The 18,509-nt window shown below is 39.6% G+C and overlaps 1 protein-coding gene across 7 annotated transcripts in view; it reads right to left on the minus strand.

Moving 5' to 3' along the window:
* LOC117482036 (basement membrane-specific heparan sulfate proteoglycan core protein-like) overlaps positions 1–12,282 on the minus strand; it is a 55,922-nt gene extending 43,640 nt beyond the window's left edge. For 4 of the 7 annotated variants that reach the window (XM_034129999.1, XM_034129998.1, XM_034129997.1 and 1 more), the window contains exons 1-10: positions 11,742–12,282; positions 11,585–11,664; positions 9,734–10,087; positions 9,397–9,606; positions 8,943–9,296; positions 8,510–8,734; positions 7,740–8,006; positions 6,407–6,673; positions 5,262–5,528; positions 3,931–4,197 (exon numbers count right to left, since the gene is read on the minus strand). In XM_034129999.1, the coding sequence (XP_033985890.1) occupies positions 3,931–4,197; positions 5,262–5,528; positions 6,407–6,673; positions 7,740–8,006; positions 8,510–8,734; positions 8,943–9,296; positions 9,397–9,606; positions 9,734–10,087; positions 11,585–11,664; positions 11,742–11,758 (2,308 nt within the window). In that variant the 5' untranslated portion in view covers positions 11,759–12,282. The remainder of the gene's footprint in view (positions 1–3,930; positions 4,198–5,261; positions 5,529–6,406; positions 6,674–7,739; positions 8,007–8,509; positions 8,735–8,942; positions 9,297–9,396; positions 9,607–9,733; positions 10,088–11,584; positions 11,665–11,741) is intronic. The other 3 variants (XM_034130001.1, XM_034130003.1, XM_034130002.1) reach the window with 3 other exon arrangements.
* Between the last annotated feature and the right edge of the window lie 6,227 nt (positions 12,283–18,509).

Consider the following 18,509-nt stretch of genomic DNA (forward strand, 5'->3'; position numbering starts at 1 on the left):
CCTGACCATCGGCTGGTCTTAACGATAAATCATGTTTGACACCTCGACATGATTCACTTCAAGCTGCCAGCAGCTCATTCTTCTAAACCTACAAGCTGCTGCTACTGAAAACTGACTATAAAAGCTTTAAGAGTTGAACGTGAATATATCCACTTCGCACACATCCTGCACAGCCTCGCTCTCCACAGGGACATTTCAACGTCCTTCTTCTTTGTTTCCATCAGGTGAGCGTCTGAAGAAAATCACAGAAACTTTGTGTAAAGTTACAGCTGGAACTGTGACTCTAAATGTGGAGTGGGCCTGTTTGATCTGATGCAGGAGGCTCTAACCTGACTGGACTTCACACCAGGTCTCCCTGCTCCTCTGTGTCTTCTGTCTGTGCTGCAGTGTGTGAGTCATTCTCATACTCAGGAACAGAGTCCAACTGATGAAGAGAGAGAAGACACAATTAGACCCTCATTCATGAAACCTGCATATACTTTAAGATTTTATAAAACATTTTTCATATTTTAAAGTTGATGCTAATTATTTCTTGGCTAAATTCATTCCTGGTTTCAACTCAGGAAGTTGTCTTTAAACACAAGTTCTCTTCACATTGCATTTATGAGCCACAGTATAGCTTTGACGAAGGGGAAATGTTGTCAATAGGTCCGCTCTCTCTCACCTCGATGTCTTCAGGTTCAGGTGCTTCAGTGGTGGAGCGCAGAGCTTTCTTCTTCCTGGATTAAGGGCAACAACAAATACAGATTTTATTTCATAACAGTAAACTACAACATGTAAGAAGGATGTTTAAACTGATGAATTTCTATTGTTGTACCTCATCCACAGACTCAGGAGAAACACAGGAATCAGAATCAAGACCCCCAGAGTCGTCCTGATGATATTCACTGTCATTGTTGAACTCCCTAGAAACATGAACACATATGTGATACTTCTAACTGCTGGATTGATAAATCACATTGTCAGTGTGATCCACCTCTGACACCATGGAGGATCCTCCCTGAACACTGACATTTTGAATATGCTTGTGTTCATTCATATTACAAAGTGAATCAGGTCTGGTGAATGTAGAGAACTTACCTGTTCCAACACTCAGATGAAAGGTGGAGTTACTACGTCCTAACTCGTTCTGGGCTCCACAGGAATAACTCCCATTGTGTTCAGCTCTGAAGCCAATGATGTTGAAGATCTGTCCTGAAGCTTTTGGAGAGTCTTCATCCTCCTTGTACCAGGTGTAGTTAGCTGCTGGGTTAGCATCACTGCTACAAGTCAGAGTCACTGGAAGTTTTGGAGAGTCTGAAAGAAATACAATAAATCAACAGAAATGAGTAAAAATACATCATGTTGAATAGAAATGAGAAATAGGGGAGCATCTGGAATTTGGAAGTGTATTTTGAGAGTGTTAGAAAAATATCACTCGTCACCGGCTTGGTCTTCAATATCAGGATACATGTATTTATTATCCTTGCAAGAATGGAAGTATTCATCACACACAGAGCTGCATGTCACAGATAGTTCCCTGAATAGTGTCTTTGACATTCTGATATACAAGAGAGTGTTACAGTCACAAGATGGAGGAATATAAAGCAGTATTCTGGCCTTAGTTCAGATTAGCTAAGACCCACGTAAGCAATAAACATGACAGTCATTGTGTCTATCTCCAGAGAGGCTGAATCATCATGGTAATCGTTGTCACATAGCTATCATATGCCTATAACAGTGTGTCCTGACGCTCTTCTATCATACATCCGGTTACATTCACAGCTACGTAGGGCCTTTGTTATCATGTGCTACTCTGATATTAGAAGAGTACATTCAGTGTTTTCCCAGCAGACGGGTATCGAAATATAAAATAACATGTTGTTGTGTATATATTTAGTTTTCTTTATTATTGCTGGTTTGAATACCCTGAACATACGTGCAGATTTGGGAGCCAATTGTAAACAAAACTTCATTTTCATCATCTACTGTAGCTGCTCTCCATCTCATTGACCTACAGCAGCAGACTGTGAACAAAGTTGTTATTGGGTGCATGATTCTTTTTAAATCATCTGGGTTTAACTCACATTTCACATCAATAGAGATGGATTCAGATCTTATACTCCCCAGCTTATTCTCAGCTCTGCAGTAATACTGTCCAGAGTCAGAGGACTGGATGGAGCTGAGGACGAGACGTGGTCCTTCACTGAGAGGAGGAACATTACGATTTCCATTCTCCTTGTACCAGGTGTAGTTAGCTGCTGGGTTAGCATCACTGCTACAGGTCAGAGTCACTGAACTGCCCTCCTCTATCTCAGCAGAGGGTCTCACTGACACAGAGGGAGGCTTTGGAGCATCTGGAGATTCAGAGAGACCCGTGTCATTCACAATAGTATTTTTTAAATGTTAACATGGCTTTCTCAGATGATGCATTTTGGATTATGGATCAATTTGGATTAATCGATACATTGCTAGGTCATTATTGTCATAAATATCCTTTAAAAAAAACATTTTAATAACAGTAATTTAAGGATTTAGAGATAGCCTTGTAAAGTTAATAACAGTAAATATTAGTTAAATATAACAATATTGAACAGTCGTTTCTCAATTATGTCATCATTAGCAACTCTATAAAATGTGATTAGAAGTTACTGCCAGTTCACTTTTTGTTACCCACTTGTTCCCTGGATCCCATGTAATGTAAAGCAAGCTGAGCTGAAGAAAGTAGTGATGATAAGTAACATCTTCTCTTGAAACAACTAGACAGATATAAGCTTGTTATCTTTAAATAAACTGTCTTACTCACATTTCACATAAATAGAGATGTTTTCAGATGTGCTACTCCCCAGCTTGTTCTCAGCTTTACATAAATACTGTCCAGAGTCAGAGGACTGGATGGATCTGAGGACAAGACGTCGTCCTTCATTGAAATAAGAAAAGTGTGCATTTTGATCCCTCTTGTACCAGGTGTAGTTAGCTGCTGGGTTAGCATCACTGCTACAGGTCAGAGTCACTGAGCTGCCCTCCTTTATCTCAGCAGAGGGTTTTGACAAGAAAGGAATCCTCGGAGCATCTGGAGGAGATGTGTGAACAGTAAATATTCAGAATGTGTTTCTCACTGCATTAGCTCAAAGGTATCTACATTATTGAACGCTGAATAGCTGCATTTCGAGTCATTACAGAGCATTGAATGAGGAACTCATTCCAAAATAACCCTAACTTGAAGGACAGTTGTTGAGCATTTACTAATCACATTTTGTAGAGTACACTGAAAACACTAAAACATTGACTTTAATTAAATGTATTATGTCAATAAATTAAATGTTTTTGCATTAGGTGAGTTGAAAGCAATAATATTTAGTTGAACCTAATATTTTTCATTTAAAATGTATATTATTGCTTTCAACCAACCTGATACAATTATGTGTAATTTGTTGACATAATACATTTAATTAAAGTCAACGTTTCAGTTTTTTCACTGTAGCTAAGGAATATATTTTAGAGAAACAACCGTTAGATATTATGTAAATGAATTTAAATATAATGTAATTAATTGTTCATGGGTATTTCTGAATTGTTATTAGTCATAATAAAGTAATGATTTGTCATTGGTTAAATGCCGTTTAGTGTATCACTTAATCAAGTCACAACGATGAGTTGAGTCATGGAATTTAAGGATTTAGAGATAGCCTTGTAAAGTTAATAACAGTAAATATTAGTTAAATATAACAATATTTAACAGTCGTTTCTCAATGATGTCATCATTAGCAACTCTATCAAATGTGATTAGAAGTTACTGCCAGTTCACTTTTCATTACCCACTTGTTCCCTGGATCCCATGTAATGTAAAGCAAGCTGAGCTGAAGAAAGTAGTGATGATAAGTAACATCTTCTCTTGAAACAACTAGACAGATATAAGCTTGTTATCTTTAAATAAACTGTCTTACTCACATTTCACGTCAATACGGATGGTTTCAGATGTGATACTCCCCAGATCATTTGTAGCTGAACAGAAATACTGTCCAGAGTCAGAGGACTGAATGGATCTGAAGGCAAGCTGTCGTCCTTCACTGAGAGGAGGAACGTTACGATTTCCATTCTTCTTGTACCAGGTGTAGTTAGCTGCTGGGTTAGCATCACTGCTACAGGTCAGAGTCACTGAACGGCCCTCCTTTATCTCACCAGAGCGTGTTGAGAGAGAAGGAATCCTCGGAGCATCTGGAGGAGATGTGTGAACAGTAAATATTCAGAATGTGTTGCTCACTGCATTAGCTCAAAGGTATCTACATTATTGAACGCTGAATAGCTGCATTTCGAGTCATTACAGAGCATTGAATGAGGAACTCATTCCAAAATAACCCTAACTTGAAGGACAGCTGTTGAGTATTTACTAATCACATTTTGTAGAGTACACTGAAAACACTAAAACATTGACTCTAATTAAATGTATTATGTCAATAAATTAATTGTTTTGCATTAGGTTAGTTGAAAGCAATAATATTAAGTTGAACCTAATATTTTTCATATAAAATGTATATTATTGCTTTCAACCAACCTAATACAAATATGTGTCATTTGTTGACATAATACATTTAATTATAGTCAACATTTCAGTTTTTTCACTGTAGCTAAGGAATATATTTTAGAGAAATAACCGTTATATATTATGTAAATGAATTAATATATACTGTAAATAATTGTTCATGGGTATTTCTGAATTGTAGGTCATAATAAAGTAATGATGTCATTGGTTAAATGCCGTTTAGTGTATCACTTAATCAAGTCACAACTATGAATTGAGTCATGGAATTTAAGGATTTAGAGATAGCCTTGTACAGTTAATAACAGTAAATATTAGTTAAATATAACAATATTTAACAGTCGTTTCTCAATGATGTCATCATTAGCAACTCTATAACATGTGATTAGAAGTTACTGCCAGTTCACTTTTCGTTACCCACTTGTTCCCTGGATCAAACTTGGGGCTCCAAGCGACATTGTGAGATGAGCCCCCCCCCCCCCCAACCGACAGGAGGGAAACCATTTTTTTGGGAAACAATGTACTTTGCAAATATAATTCCTGTTTATTAATATTATCAACACAGTTACTTTTTTATACAGTGAGGTAAATGGTAAATGTGCATGTCAGGACGGCCCTGCCTGGATCCCATGTAATGTAAAGCAAGCTGAGCTGAAGAAAGTAGTGATGATAAGTAACATATTTTCTTGAAACAACTTGACAGATATAAGCTTGTTATCTTTCAATAAACTGTCTTACTCACATTTCACGTCAATAAAGGTGTTTGCAGATGTGCTACTCCCCAGATCATTTGTAGCTGAACAGAAATACTGTCCAGAGTCAGAGGACTGGATGGAGCTGAAGACAAGCTGTGGTCCGTCACTGAGAAGAGGAACGTTACGATTTCCATTCTTCTTGTACCAGGTGTATGTAGCTGCTGGGTTAGCATCACTGCTACAGGTCAGAGTCACTGGACTGCCCTCCTTTATCTCACCAGAGGGTCTTGACAAAGATGGAGTCCTCGGAGCATCTGGAGGAGATGTGTGAACAGTAAATATTCAGAATGTGTTTCTCACTGCATTAGCTCAAAGGTATCTACATTATTGAACGCTGAATAGCTGCATTTCGAGTCCTTACAGAGCATTGGATGAGGAACTCATTCCAAAATAACCCTAACTTGAAGGACAGTTGTTGAGCATTTACTAATCACATTTTGTAGAGTACACTGAAAACACTAAAACATTGACTTTAATTAAATGTATTATGTCAATAAATTCAATTGTTTTGCATTAGGTGAGTTGAAAGCAATAATATTAAGATGAACCTAATATTTTTCATTTAAAATGTACATTATTGCTTTCAACCAACCTGATACAATTATGTGTAATTTGTTGACATAATACATTTAATTATAGTCAACGTTTCAGTTTTTTCACTTTAGCTAAGGAATATATTTTAGAGAAACAACCGCTGGATATTATGTAAATGAATTAATATGTACTGTAAATAATTGTTCACAGGTATTTCTGAATTGTTATTGGTCATAATAAAGTAATGATTTGTCATTGGTTAAATGCCGTTTAGTGTATCACTTAATCAAGTCACAACGATGAGTTGAGTCATGGAATTTAAGGATTTAGAGATAGCCTTGTAAAGTTAATAACAGTAAATATTAGTTAAATATAACAATATTTAACAGTCGTTTCTCAATGATGTCATCATTAGCAACTCTATAAAATGTGATTAGAAGTTACTGCCAGTTCACTTTTCGTTACCCACTTGTTCCCTGGATCCCATGTAATGTAAAGCAAGCTGAGCTGAAGAAAGTAGTGATGATAAGTAACATCTTCTCTTGAAACAACTAGACAGATATAAGCTTGTTATCTTTAAATAAACTGTCTTACTCACATTTCACGTCAATACGGATGGTTTCAGATGTGATACTCCCCAGATCATTTGTAGCTGAACAGAAATACTGTCCAGAGTCAGAGGACTGGATGTAGCTGAAGAAAAGCTGTCGTCCTTCACTGAGAGGAGGAACGTTACGATTTCCATTCTTCTTGTACCAGGTGTATGTAGCTGCTGGGTTAGCATCACTGCTACAGGTCAGAGTCACTGGACTGCCCTCCTTTATCTCACCAGAGGGTCTTGACAAAGATGGAGTCCTCGGAGCATCTGGAGGAGATGTGTGAACAGTAAATATTCAGAATGTGTTTCTCACTGCATTAGCTCAAAGGTATCTACATTATTGAACGCTGAATAGCTGCATTTCGAGTCCTTACAGAGCATTGGATGAGGAACTCATTCCAAAATAACCCTAACTTGAAGGACAGTTGTTGAGCATTTACTAATCACATTTTGTAGAGTACACTGAAAACACTAAAACATTGACTTTCATTAAATGTATTATGTCAATAAATTCAATTTTTTGCATTAGGTGAGTTGAAAGCAATAATATTAAGATGAACCTAATATTTTTCATTTAAAATGTACATTATTGCTTTCAACCAACCTGATACAATTATGTGTAATTTGTTGACATAATACATTTAATTATAGTCAACGTTTCAGTTTTTTCACTTTAGCTAAGGAATATATTTTAGAGAAACAACCGTTAGATATTATGTAAATGAATTAATATGTACTGTAAATAATTGTTCATGGGTATTTCTGAATTGTTATTGGTCATAATAAAGTAATGATGTCATTGGTTAAATGCCGTTTAGTGTATCACTTAATCAAGTCACAACTATGAATTGAGTCATGGAATTTAAGGATTTAGAGATAGCCTTGTAAAGTTAATAACAGTAAATATTAGTTAAATATAACAATATTTAACAGTCGTTTCTCAATGATGTCATCATTAGCAACTCTATAAAATGTGATTAGAAGTTACTGCCAGTTCACTTTTCGTTACCCACTTGTTCCCTGGATCAAACTTGGGGCTCCAAGCGACATTGTGAGATGAGCCCCCCCCCCCCCAACCGACAGGAGGGAAACCATTTTTTTGGGAAACAATGTACTTTGCAAATATAATTCCTGTTTATTAATATTATCAACACAGTTACTTTTTTATACAGTGAGGTAAATGGTAAATGTGCATGTCAGGCCGGCCCTGCCTGGATCCCATGTAATGTAAAGCAAGCTGAGCTGAAGAAAGTAGTGATGATAAGTAACATATTTTCTTGAAACAACTTGACAGATATAAGCTTGTTATCTTTCAATAAACTGTCTTACTCACATTTCACGTCAATAAAGGTGTTTGCAGATGTGCTACTCCCCAGATCATTTGTAGCTGAACAGAAATACTGTCCAGAGTCAGAGGACTGGATGGAGCTGAAGACAAGCTGTGGTCCGTCACTGAGAAGAGGAACGTTACGATTTCCATTCTTCTTGTACCAGGTGTATGTAGCTGCTGGGTTAGCATCACTGCTACAGGTCAGAGTCACTGAACTGCCCTCCTTTATCTCACCAGAGGGTCTTGACAAAGATGGAGTCCTCGGAGCATCTGGAGGAGATGTGTGAACAGTAAATATTCAGAATGTGTTTCTCACTGCATTAGCTCAAAGGTATCTACATTATTGAACACTGAATAGCTGCATTTCGAGTCATTACAGAGCATTGGATGAGGAACTAATTCCAAAATAACCCTAGCAGCTGCCGACTGAGGTTTTTAGTGAGAATCCAGTTTTTTCATCTTGTTCCTGTAACTTGGAATAACATGAAGAACAATATAAAGCTAACCTTATTTATGATAGATATTTTGTGATGTTTCTTGCTGCCTACCGGATTTTCTGTTATTGTTGATATTTTGTATTTTTACCTCTGATATGTTGTAAATGATGTCTCTACCAAAATCTATTTCATCTGTATGTTGTTGACCTAGAAAGCTTTTTGTTTCTATAAATAATACTGCTGCGTCTGCATTAAGAATCAGAAGACTATTGTAAGGTTTCTATCTGAAATTGTCCATGTATTGAAATGTCAGTGTTTGTGTATGAGTGAACTCACACACTATAGGAGAAGAGAAGGCTTCATGACCTTCCAGAGCACAAGAGATAGTGTCTGTGAGTTGAATCCGGCCTTTATAGGAAGATATCGATGTTGTCGTGAATTTCTCTCCGTTCTTGAACCAGACGTAGGAAACACCAGCTGGACTGCAGCTGCTGTGACACTTCAGCTCTGCATAGGTATTAGACTGCTGGTAAGTTGCTGTGATCACCTGCACCTGCAGAGCTGGATATGAGGAAAATAAACAACATTATATCACTCGGTCTAAAATGAAACTGATGATAAATATATATACCCATTAACACAACATTCTAAAGTAGGTGAACAAATATGATAACTCATCCAACAGTAATTACAAAAACTCAACTTCCAGTATGTTTTCATTGTATTGTGTTGGTGTATACAGAATACATCAGTGAGTGTTGATCAGTACCTGTGACAGTCAGAGTTGTACCAGGTAAATCACTCCTCCATTCAAAGCTTGGTGTTTTGAATTTGAAGAGATACTGAGCTGAATCTGAGTCTCTCAGGTCAGAGATCCTCAGAGTGGAGCGTCCTCTCTCTGTGTCAGTGATCTGAACACGACCTGCATCCTGGGAGTTTTTACTAAGGTCCTCAGGATGAGAGGGATTCTGTCCCTGATGACTACGCTCAGGACTGAACCAGAATTTAGATGTAATACATTCATTACTGCTGTACGTGCAGGAAATGTCCACTGATGATCCTTTGGGGGCACAGATACTTCCTTCAGTATAAGTCAGTGTGTTGCTGTCTCGACCAGTGACACCTGAAAAATAAACATAAATGGTAAGTCACATTCCCATACAGTTAGCTAAGGCTTCCACTAGATGGTGTTATGTTAGAATAAGGTAGTGAAGTGAACTCACACACTGAAGGGGAGAGAGAGTCCTCATATCCTTTCAAAGCACAGGAATAGCTGTCGAGATAATTAAAGTCGACCTGAAGAGAAGATGTTCCTGACAGAGCGTTTCCTCCGTTCTTGTACCAGACGTAATCATTATCAGGTAAATCACAACTGCTCTGACACTTCAGGTTTGCACTGTTGGAATATTTGCGTTCCACCTGCACCGAGAGATCTGTATTTGTGAAGAAGGAACAGGAAGGTTATTTAAGAATAAACTCTCAACATTCATGTATTTAAAAACACATCACAATTATATTATTGTTTCTTAATGTTGAACATTTGGAACTGATTGGTGTTACCTTTGACAGACAAAGTGACTCCAGGTGAACCACTATATTTTCCTCCTGCTCGGTTTGTTTCAAACCTGAACCAGTACTCAGCTGAGTCGCTCTCTCTCAGGTTTCTGATTCTCAGAGTGCAGATGTTCTTTTCACAGAGATTCTCTACATGACCTGAATACTCTGAGACTGTGGTCAGATCTACAGATTCACCATCTTTCTGTTTAGACCAGAATGTTTTTTCTACTGTGGTAACACTTCCATTCGATGGAGATGGGTATGTGAAGCTGCATCTTATCTCCACTGTTGATCCTGTCACTGCACAGATCTCAGTAGAAGTGTAAGCCACTCCCCACTCATCCTGACCCTGAACCACTGAAACACAGAGCACATCAGAAACTAGAATCAAAGTTAATCTATAAATTGTTAAACAATACTGTCAACAAACAATTTGAAAATAAACATTTTACAAACTTTACTGGGATAAAGCAGAAAAACATGTGAATTCTTTCTAAGGAACTTTTAAACTGGTACCAGTGATACTTTCTTATTTCTTAATTAAAGGGGACCTATCATGCAAAATGCACTTTTGTACGTCTTTTATACATGAATATGTGTCCCCGGTGTGTCAGGGAACTCACCAAGTGTCAGAAAACACAACCCTCTCTATTTTCCTCCATACCCAAATCTCTAAAAACGGGGCTGCAACGGATCTGATAAAAACTGATCCAGATTTGAACATTTCTCTGACGTCAGGACTGAGGAGCTCCGCCTATATGGCCAACTCTCCACCTATCAGGGGAATGAGAGGTTGCCGTGGCATGGTAACAGCATGGTAACAGCATGGTAACACGACGCTCGTAACTCGGCCCCCTCCTTTGCAGGGGGGCGTGGTCAGCTGCAGCGCATGCAAAGACAGGGTGGAGGAGAGCAAAATAGAGCGAAATGAGGCATGGCTAAAATGCATGATCTGTTTGGTATTTTGAAAAAGAAAACGTATAAATATACCTTATATAGGTATGGCCCTACAATATATTATTCAAATATAGCAAGATAGGTCCACTTTAAACCAGGTATAACAGAAGTCCACACAAAAAGTCTATGCTCAGTTTTACAGTCAGGGCAAAGGAAGAATGGAAAATGCCTTCATATAAATGAACAGTGAATGATTAGCGATCATATTAATTAGAATAGTGTGAGATTCTCTGAACAGTTCCCTCTCTGTTCGCTCTGTGGTCAGGTTGCTGCTGAGGTAAGTGTGAACAATAACAATAAATGCAGAACACTGAGGTGTGAGCAGCTTCTGTCTGATATACAGATAAGAAAAAGAAGAAGACTGCTTTTAACTCAGAGCGTGTGAATATAACACTGAGGTCAGAGAGTAGAGAAGGAACTAGAAGGGTTTGGTGCAGAGGTATGATCGATAAGAGTTGAGTCAATATGTTATGACTTAGAATAAGAATATCTCTCTAAATCACTTAAACTTAATAAAAACAGAGCTGGAGATTCTTTAAGTCGTCTTAAGAAAAAAAACAAAGCAAAATGTTTTCACAGAGAGAGGATGGAACAGTTATGCATACACTATATTCTCATTTGAACGCTTGTAAAAGTGCAAACTGATATTTGATGCAGATGATTGGAGCAAAGGACAGTGGCAACGCACGACAAGATCTTCAGAATATCCATCAAAAAAACTAGTAACGTCTTTGAGTTTCTACAATTCTACACACAAATACATTTAAAATGTTTCTGCTTTGCCTTTTACTCAAATCCATCCCACTTATTCCCACATGTGACCTGATTTTACAAGTCCCACATTTTCCCAGAATCCCCTCTGTTCATGTGATGAATGTAAGTGTAGATGTACAGTACCTGACACAGAGAGCAGGAAGACAACTAATCCACTCGCTGCTGCAGTTAGACTCATAGCTGCTCCTCTCATCTCTGTGAGACTATAAAACATGTCAGATTAAATAATGTTCACAGGAGGTATACAGAATCATTACATCAAGAAACTGTTTCTACTCACAGTGAAGGAGGAACCATGTGTTGAAAGATGCCTTTCCTCTGTCACCAATGAGCAGAATACGGAAATCAGGCTGTTAAGAGACAAGATTTACTTCCTCTTTAGACGATTAATATGCATGATGAGCCAAACCCTGTAACACCCACTGCACACAAAAGTTGTATTGTTTTAAAAAAGTATACACGTTAAAAGACACTTCGGTTAAACATTTGTTTCACTGCCAATATAACACTGACACCAGAAAAGAGCATTTAAATTAAGAAGAGAATAACAGTTGATCTCTATGAGCACTGAGGACGTCACACAGTCTGCAGGTGTAGTGAAGGAACAGGAATGCATTAACCTGTGAACCCACGAGGCAGTTTAACTGAACAGGATGAAGAGAACCAAATTAATTATAAGAGAGGATGGAAAATGCCATGTCATTGTTTTTGGTTTGTTTCTTCTCTCTTATCTCTGCGGTCAGGTTGCTTAATGTTTTTGAGAAATGCAGAACTTCGAGACGTGGGAAACTTACATGCCTGCCAACATGAACCACTCACACATGGACTGGTAGGACAGACAATGTTTGATGTTTGATAGATGTTGATTAGAAAACAATGCTTTAAATTACTTTGACTTGTTTAAGTGGATCAGTTAGAAAAGCAGTGTGCAGAGAGGTCTTACTTTAAGTTAACCGCACTGCATGGAAAAGACTTCATATGAACCATCAGCATGGCTAGATGCCACTGGAGGTGAGATAGGAAATACATATTATTATAGTTTTGGTGAAATGCCCCCAAAGAGACTTCCACTAGAAAGTGGAGGGAGCTCTCAGAGTGATGAAGCCTGCATGTGCAACAGTTAAGATCCCCCACTAGAGGACAGTGACACATCACAGATACTGAACAGGACCCTGAAACACATTTTAACATCCAACACTGATAGATACTTTAACATTTGATAAATAAACAATTTTCCTGAAAAAAGCATTAGAAAGGATTTAAAATGATAAGGGTAAAACAGTTGATCTCTATGAGCACTGAGGACGTCACACAGTCTGCAGGTGTAGTGAAGGAACAGGAATGCATTAACCTGTGAACCCACGAGGCAGTTTAACTGAACAGGATGAAGAGAACCAAATTAATTATAAGAGAGAATGGAAAATGCCATATCATTTCTCTTGGTTTGTTTCTTCTCTGCTCTCTCTGCGGTCAGGTTGCTTCTGTTTCAGAGAAATGCAGAACTCTGAGACGTGAGAAACTCCCATGCCTGTTAGTGTGAACCCAACATGAACACACACATCACACTCATAATCAAGTGGACTGGTAGGATTTGGACACACAGAGTTTAATGATACGAAAAACACATGTTCAATGACTTTGGATGTTTAGGTGGATCAGTTGAATTAACTGTAAACATATGTCCAATGTTTACATTTATTAAAGCACTTTAACATTTGAAAAACAACCTCACAGCATGCAGCAAACTTCATTATGAATGATTTGCATGTTTAGGAGGTAAGAGAGGACATCAGTACTTTAGTAGTTTGGGTGAACTGACCCTTTAAAGCAGACAGTGGAGGGAGCTCTCTGAGTGATGAAGCCTGAATGTGTCTCACTTAAGATCCCCCAGTAGAGGACAGTGAAACATCAGGAACTGAATCAGGACCCGGAGACAATGTACAGTTTAATATTTAACACTGATTGTTTTGGCACATTTAAATGTACTTTTTCGTCGTTATCTCGATGTAGCAGGATAAACTGTTCAGCCCTATCAACACGGGGCAACCTTTCTAAAGAGGGGTCAGTGTCGCTCTTGCTCCCTCTTGCTCTTTGGCACGAAGGCCACTTCCGGGTTCCGTTTACGTGCTTTCTCCGCTGGCACCGGTGAGTTTGCGGTGGCTGCCGTTTGTTGTATGCTTAGCATGACAAGTAGCATACATACTAAATGTGTATTGCTGGTTGTAGACCCTTGCAGGGATCCTGCAGCCCATGTCTGCTGCCGCTGCTGAACGAAGCTCTCCTGCTGTGTGTCTTAACTTAGCCTGATCGGTAGGTACGCTTTTTGCTTGTCTCAACCTTCCTGAATAATATGAATGTAGTATTATTATCGTAACATCACCTGCGCTGGAAGCCTAATACAGAAAGACGGCTGTTTTGCCTCAACGTCTGTGCTTCACCGCTACACTGCTGCCTGGCGGGTGTTGCTCTTGGCCTGCATCGTCTGTATTGCCTCTTTGTGTCACTGTGCATTACACTACATGACCACATTTTAAACATTGTTATAGTGGACTGTTCGATGAATTTCTGTTTATGATTAGTTATTGCATTGACCCTGTTGAGTTAAGCTTGTTTTGTTTATTTAGTTCAATATTAAGTAGATTGTTGGGTTAATTTCCGTTTCTTTAGTTTAGTTGTTTTCGACCCTGTTCTAAACTTGTTTTGTTTATTTCAGTCGATATTAGTTATATCTCTTAGTATTATTGATTTCTTATTGTCTTTATACTGATCTTATGTGTTGGTTTGTGTATTAATTAGTGTTGACTGTTTCCCCCAGTAATGTGTTTTGTTGGCCCCTCTTTAGTTGCTGAGAGCCAAAGGTGTGTTGGCTCCCCCTGGTGTTGGTGTTCCTTCGTGTGTGTGAGTGTTTAGTGATCACGGGTGCCCTCATTTACTTTGTGGGGATCCCTCTCACCCCTCGTCACCTCCATCCACTGGTAAGCCTCAGCATCCCTTAATTAAGATGTCCCCCTTTATTTCCAGTGTGTATGATGATCTTACTGTGTTTTTTAATGATATTTAATACTTGAAATGAAACATGTGATGAATTGGAACCACCTCTCCTGCCCCTCAGTATTACGAACCTGATGCCTTATTGGTACTTTGAATAATTATTTCCTTGGGTGCAATTCCCAAGGTGGCGTTGTCTGGCTTTTGGTTAAATGTAGATCTTAAATAGGAGTTCAAACAAACACTACCACGTGCCGCCACATTAACATTTTATGAGTTTAACCATTTCTACTCAGGTGTGTTTCTGCCAAATCAGAATATGAGCAAGAATACCTGGAATAAGACAAATGAATGCACGAGAGGATAAAGGGAGGCAGGAATGGATGGTGTAGTAGTGAGTTTCCATATAGAAGTGCTCTGTATTATGATCTGTAGACCTTATTGTTGGCTGCGCCTGACAACACATGAAGTCAAGTTACAGAACACTGTCCATATGTAGAAGATGCAGAAGAGGATCATACCTTTGACACTTGGAAAAGCCAGTTCAGTCATTGCTCCTGGGTCTGGTCGTCCGCTGACTAACCACCTGCCAATCTCACTTCTTTCTGTCTCTTTGTATTTTCTCCAAATGAATTTCCGTGCATCTTGTTTGGTCACTAATATATGCCTGTGTATGTTTGCTGTATACTTGAATGGGATATTTATGTAAAGTGTCAAAGCGTTTAGAAAAGCTAAATATAATGTGGATAAAAAAACATGTGGATGTACATTACCTGGCATAGAGAGAAGGAAGACAACAAATCCACTCGCTGTTAAACTCATAGCTGCTGCTCTCGTCTCCGTGTGGCTTCAGTGACAAAATAACAAAGAAGTTGATTGATGTCCACAAGAAAACCCTTCCACATTAAAAGAAAGGGAGCTCTCACGAACCTTAACGTCCCTCTGTGGGCTTGAAGGTAGAAAGGAGACAGAAAGCAGGGGGTTTAAAACACCACTTCCTTCCTCTTCACATTATTGCTTTACATGGTTTGTAGTTCTGCAGAAAGAGAGCAGCTTGTGGTAAACAGAGCACCTCTCCTCACTGACAAGAGAACACACATCCTAATACTAACTACTAATGCAAATTAACATCACTTGATATTATAATGAAACTGCCTGGACTCCATGACTTGAAGAATGCATGCAATAATAATATGTGCAAAAAAACTACAACATGCTGAAGGTTAGCTATCAGCATTTCTGTCTGTGAAGAGCAGAGGCCTGTACGACGAAGCTGGTTCAACCTAACCTGGATATGTTTGAGTTAGCCGGTTGGCCCAATCCAAAACATACGCGCTCTCACTAAACTGTACTACGACGCTGGATATCAAGTGGATCGCTCAAGCCAGCCGTGTCCTATCTAGTTAGGTGCGCGTTCACATGAAAGGGGTGGTATTTGGAGCATTCCACCAATCTCAAACATGGACAAGCGTACTGACAGCGCAGCGTCATACTTCCTGAATGAAAAGTGAACTTTAATATTAGTCAAATATGAAGACGTTAAACTTTAAACATCCATGACTTAAACACTTTATCCAGGATCAAAGCCACATAGCTGCACCTGCAAGGTGAATACAGCTGGTAAAAGAAAAAGCGTTTGATTGCGTTCATTAACAGGTTTATGATATCACTGCCCCGTCCAAGACACGATCTGACTTTAATTACATTTGACTCGAGTGTTTCGTCAACTTAATGTGTTGCTTAAAATAATACTTCTGCATACAGTATGTGACACTGTGAGTGTTGCACAGCCAGATACGGCTCAAGAAGCTGACTCAGATAAGGAAATATATGATACATTATGATGTGATATGATATGAATGATAATGGGACACATCGACGTCTGCACTCACAGTGCCGCGGACTGTACTTAATGTTACTTTGATCCGGTTACTTATGTCGTGGCAGATATTTAAGTAAGCTTTCTTAACGCTAATGTTATAATAGTCAGATTGCTCTGAAGATGGGAGGGGATATTCTATTAATGTTCACGTTCACACAGTCAGTGGATTTTTGCCGGCCGTCTTTCCTGCAACGGCAGTTTTTCTGTATTTCCTCTATCCTGTAATATGACTTGATCGCTTTAAACTCCGCACACGGAGCTCTGATTGGTCAGCAGGCGGTGCTTTCACTGAGTTGATCTCTTAGCCTGCAACCTAACCTCCTCCCGAGGAGGTTAGCCGCTCAGCATAAGTTACCATGGAGATCTAGCCTGCTAAGCGAAAATCCGGCTTCGTAGTACAGGCCTCAGGACTGTTGCTGTGCTGTGCTCACACACTTCACTCACTCACACACTTCACCTCACTCACACACTTCTCTCACTCACACACTTCACTCACTCACACACTTCACTCACTCACACACTTCACTCACTCACACACTTCACTCACTCACACACTTCACTCACTCACTCAACACTTCACTCACTCACACACTTCTCTCACTCACACACTTCACTTACTCACACACTTCACTCACTCACACACTTCACTCACACACTTTCTCTCACTCACACACTTCACTCACTCACACACTTCACTTCACTCACCACACTTCATCTACACTCACATGACACTTCATCTCACTCACACACTTCACTCACTCAACACACTTCATCTCACTCACACACACTTCCTCTCACTCACTACACTTCATCACTCCTTCACCACTTCACTCACCACTTCTACTCACTCACAACCACTTCACTCACCACACATTCTCTCACTCACACACTTCCCACACTCACTCACACACTTCACTCACACACTTCTCTCACTCACACACTTCACTCACTCACACACTTCCCTCACTCACACACTTCACTCACTCACACACTTCACTCACTCACACACTTCACTCACTCACACACTTCACACTGCTCCAACTCAACTAATCAACACCACTTCACTCACTCACACACTTCACTCACTCACACTCTTCTCACTCACACACGTCACTTACTCACACACTGCACTCACACACTTCTCTCACTCACACACTTCACTCACTCACACACTTCACTCACTCACAACACCACTTCACTCACTCACACTTCTCAGCTCACTCACACACTTCACTCACATCACAACACTTCACTCACACACTTCTCTCACTCACACACTTCACTCACTCACACACTTCACTCACACACTTCTCTCACTCACACACTTCACTCACTCACACACTTCACTCACTCACACACTTCACTCACTCACACTCTTCTCTCACTCACACACTTCACTCACACACTTCTCTCACTCACACACTTCACTCACTCACACACTTCACTCACTCACACACTTCACTTCACACACTTCTCTCACTCACACACACACACTTCTCTCACTCACACACTTCTCTCACTCACACACTTCTCTCACTCATACACTTCACTTACTCACACACTTCTCTCACTCATACACTTCACTCACTCACACACTTCACTCACTCACACACTTCACTCACACACACACTTCACTCATTCACACACTTCTCTCACTCACACACTTCACTCACTCACACACTTCTCTCACTCACACACTTCACTCACTCACACACTTCTCTCACTCACACACTTCACTCACTCACACACTTCACTTACTCACACACTTCACTAACTCACACACTTCACTCACTCACACACTTCACTCACTTCACTAACTCACACACTCACACACTTCACTCACTCACACACTTCTCTCACTCACACACTTCTCTCACTCACCACTCTTCACTCATCAACTCACACACTTCTCTCACTCACACACTTCACTCACTCACACACTTCACTCACTCACACACTTCACTCACTCACACTCTTCACTCACTCACACACGTCTCTCACTCACACACTTCACTCACTCACACACTTCACTCACTCACACACTTCTCTCACTCACACACTTCACTCACTCACACAACTTCACTCACTCACACACTTCCACTCACTCACACACTTCACTCACTCACACTCTTCACTCACTCACACACTTCTCTCACTCACACACTTCACTCACTCACA

This window comes from Trematomus bernacchii, unplaced genomic scaffold (genome assembly GCF_902827165.1).
Source record: "Trematomus bernacchii unplaced genomic scaffold, fTreBer1.1, whole genome shotgun sequence".
Classification (NCBI taxonomy): domain Eukaryota; kingdom Metazoa; phylum Chordata; class Actinopteri; order Perciformes; family Nototheniidae; genus Trematomus; species Trematomus bernacchii.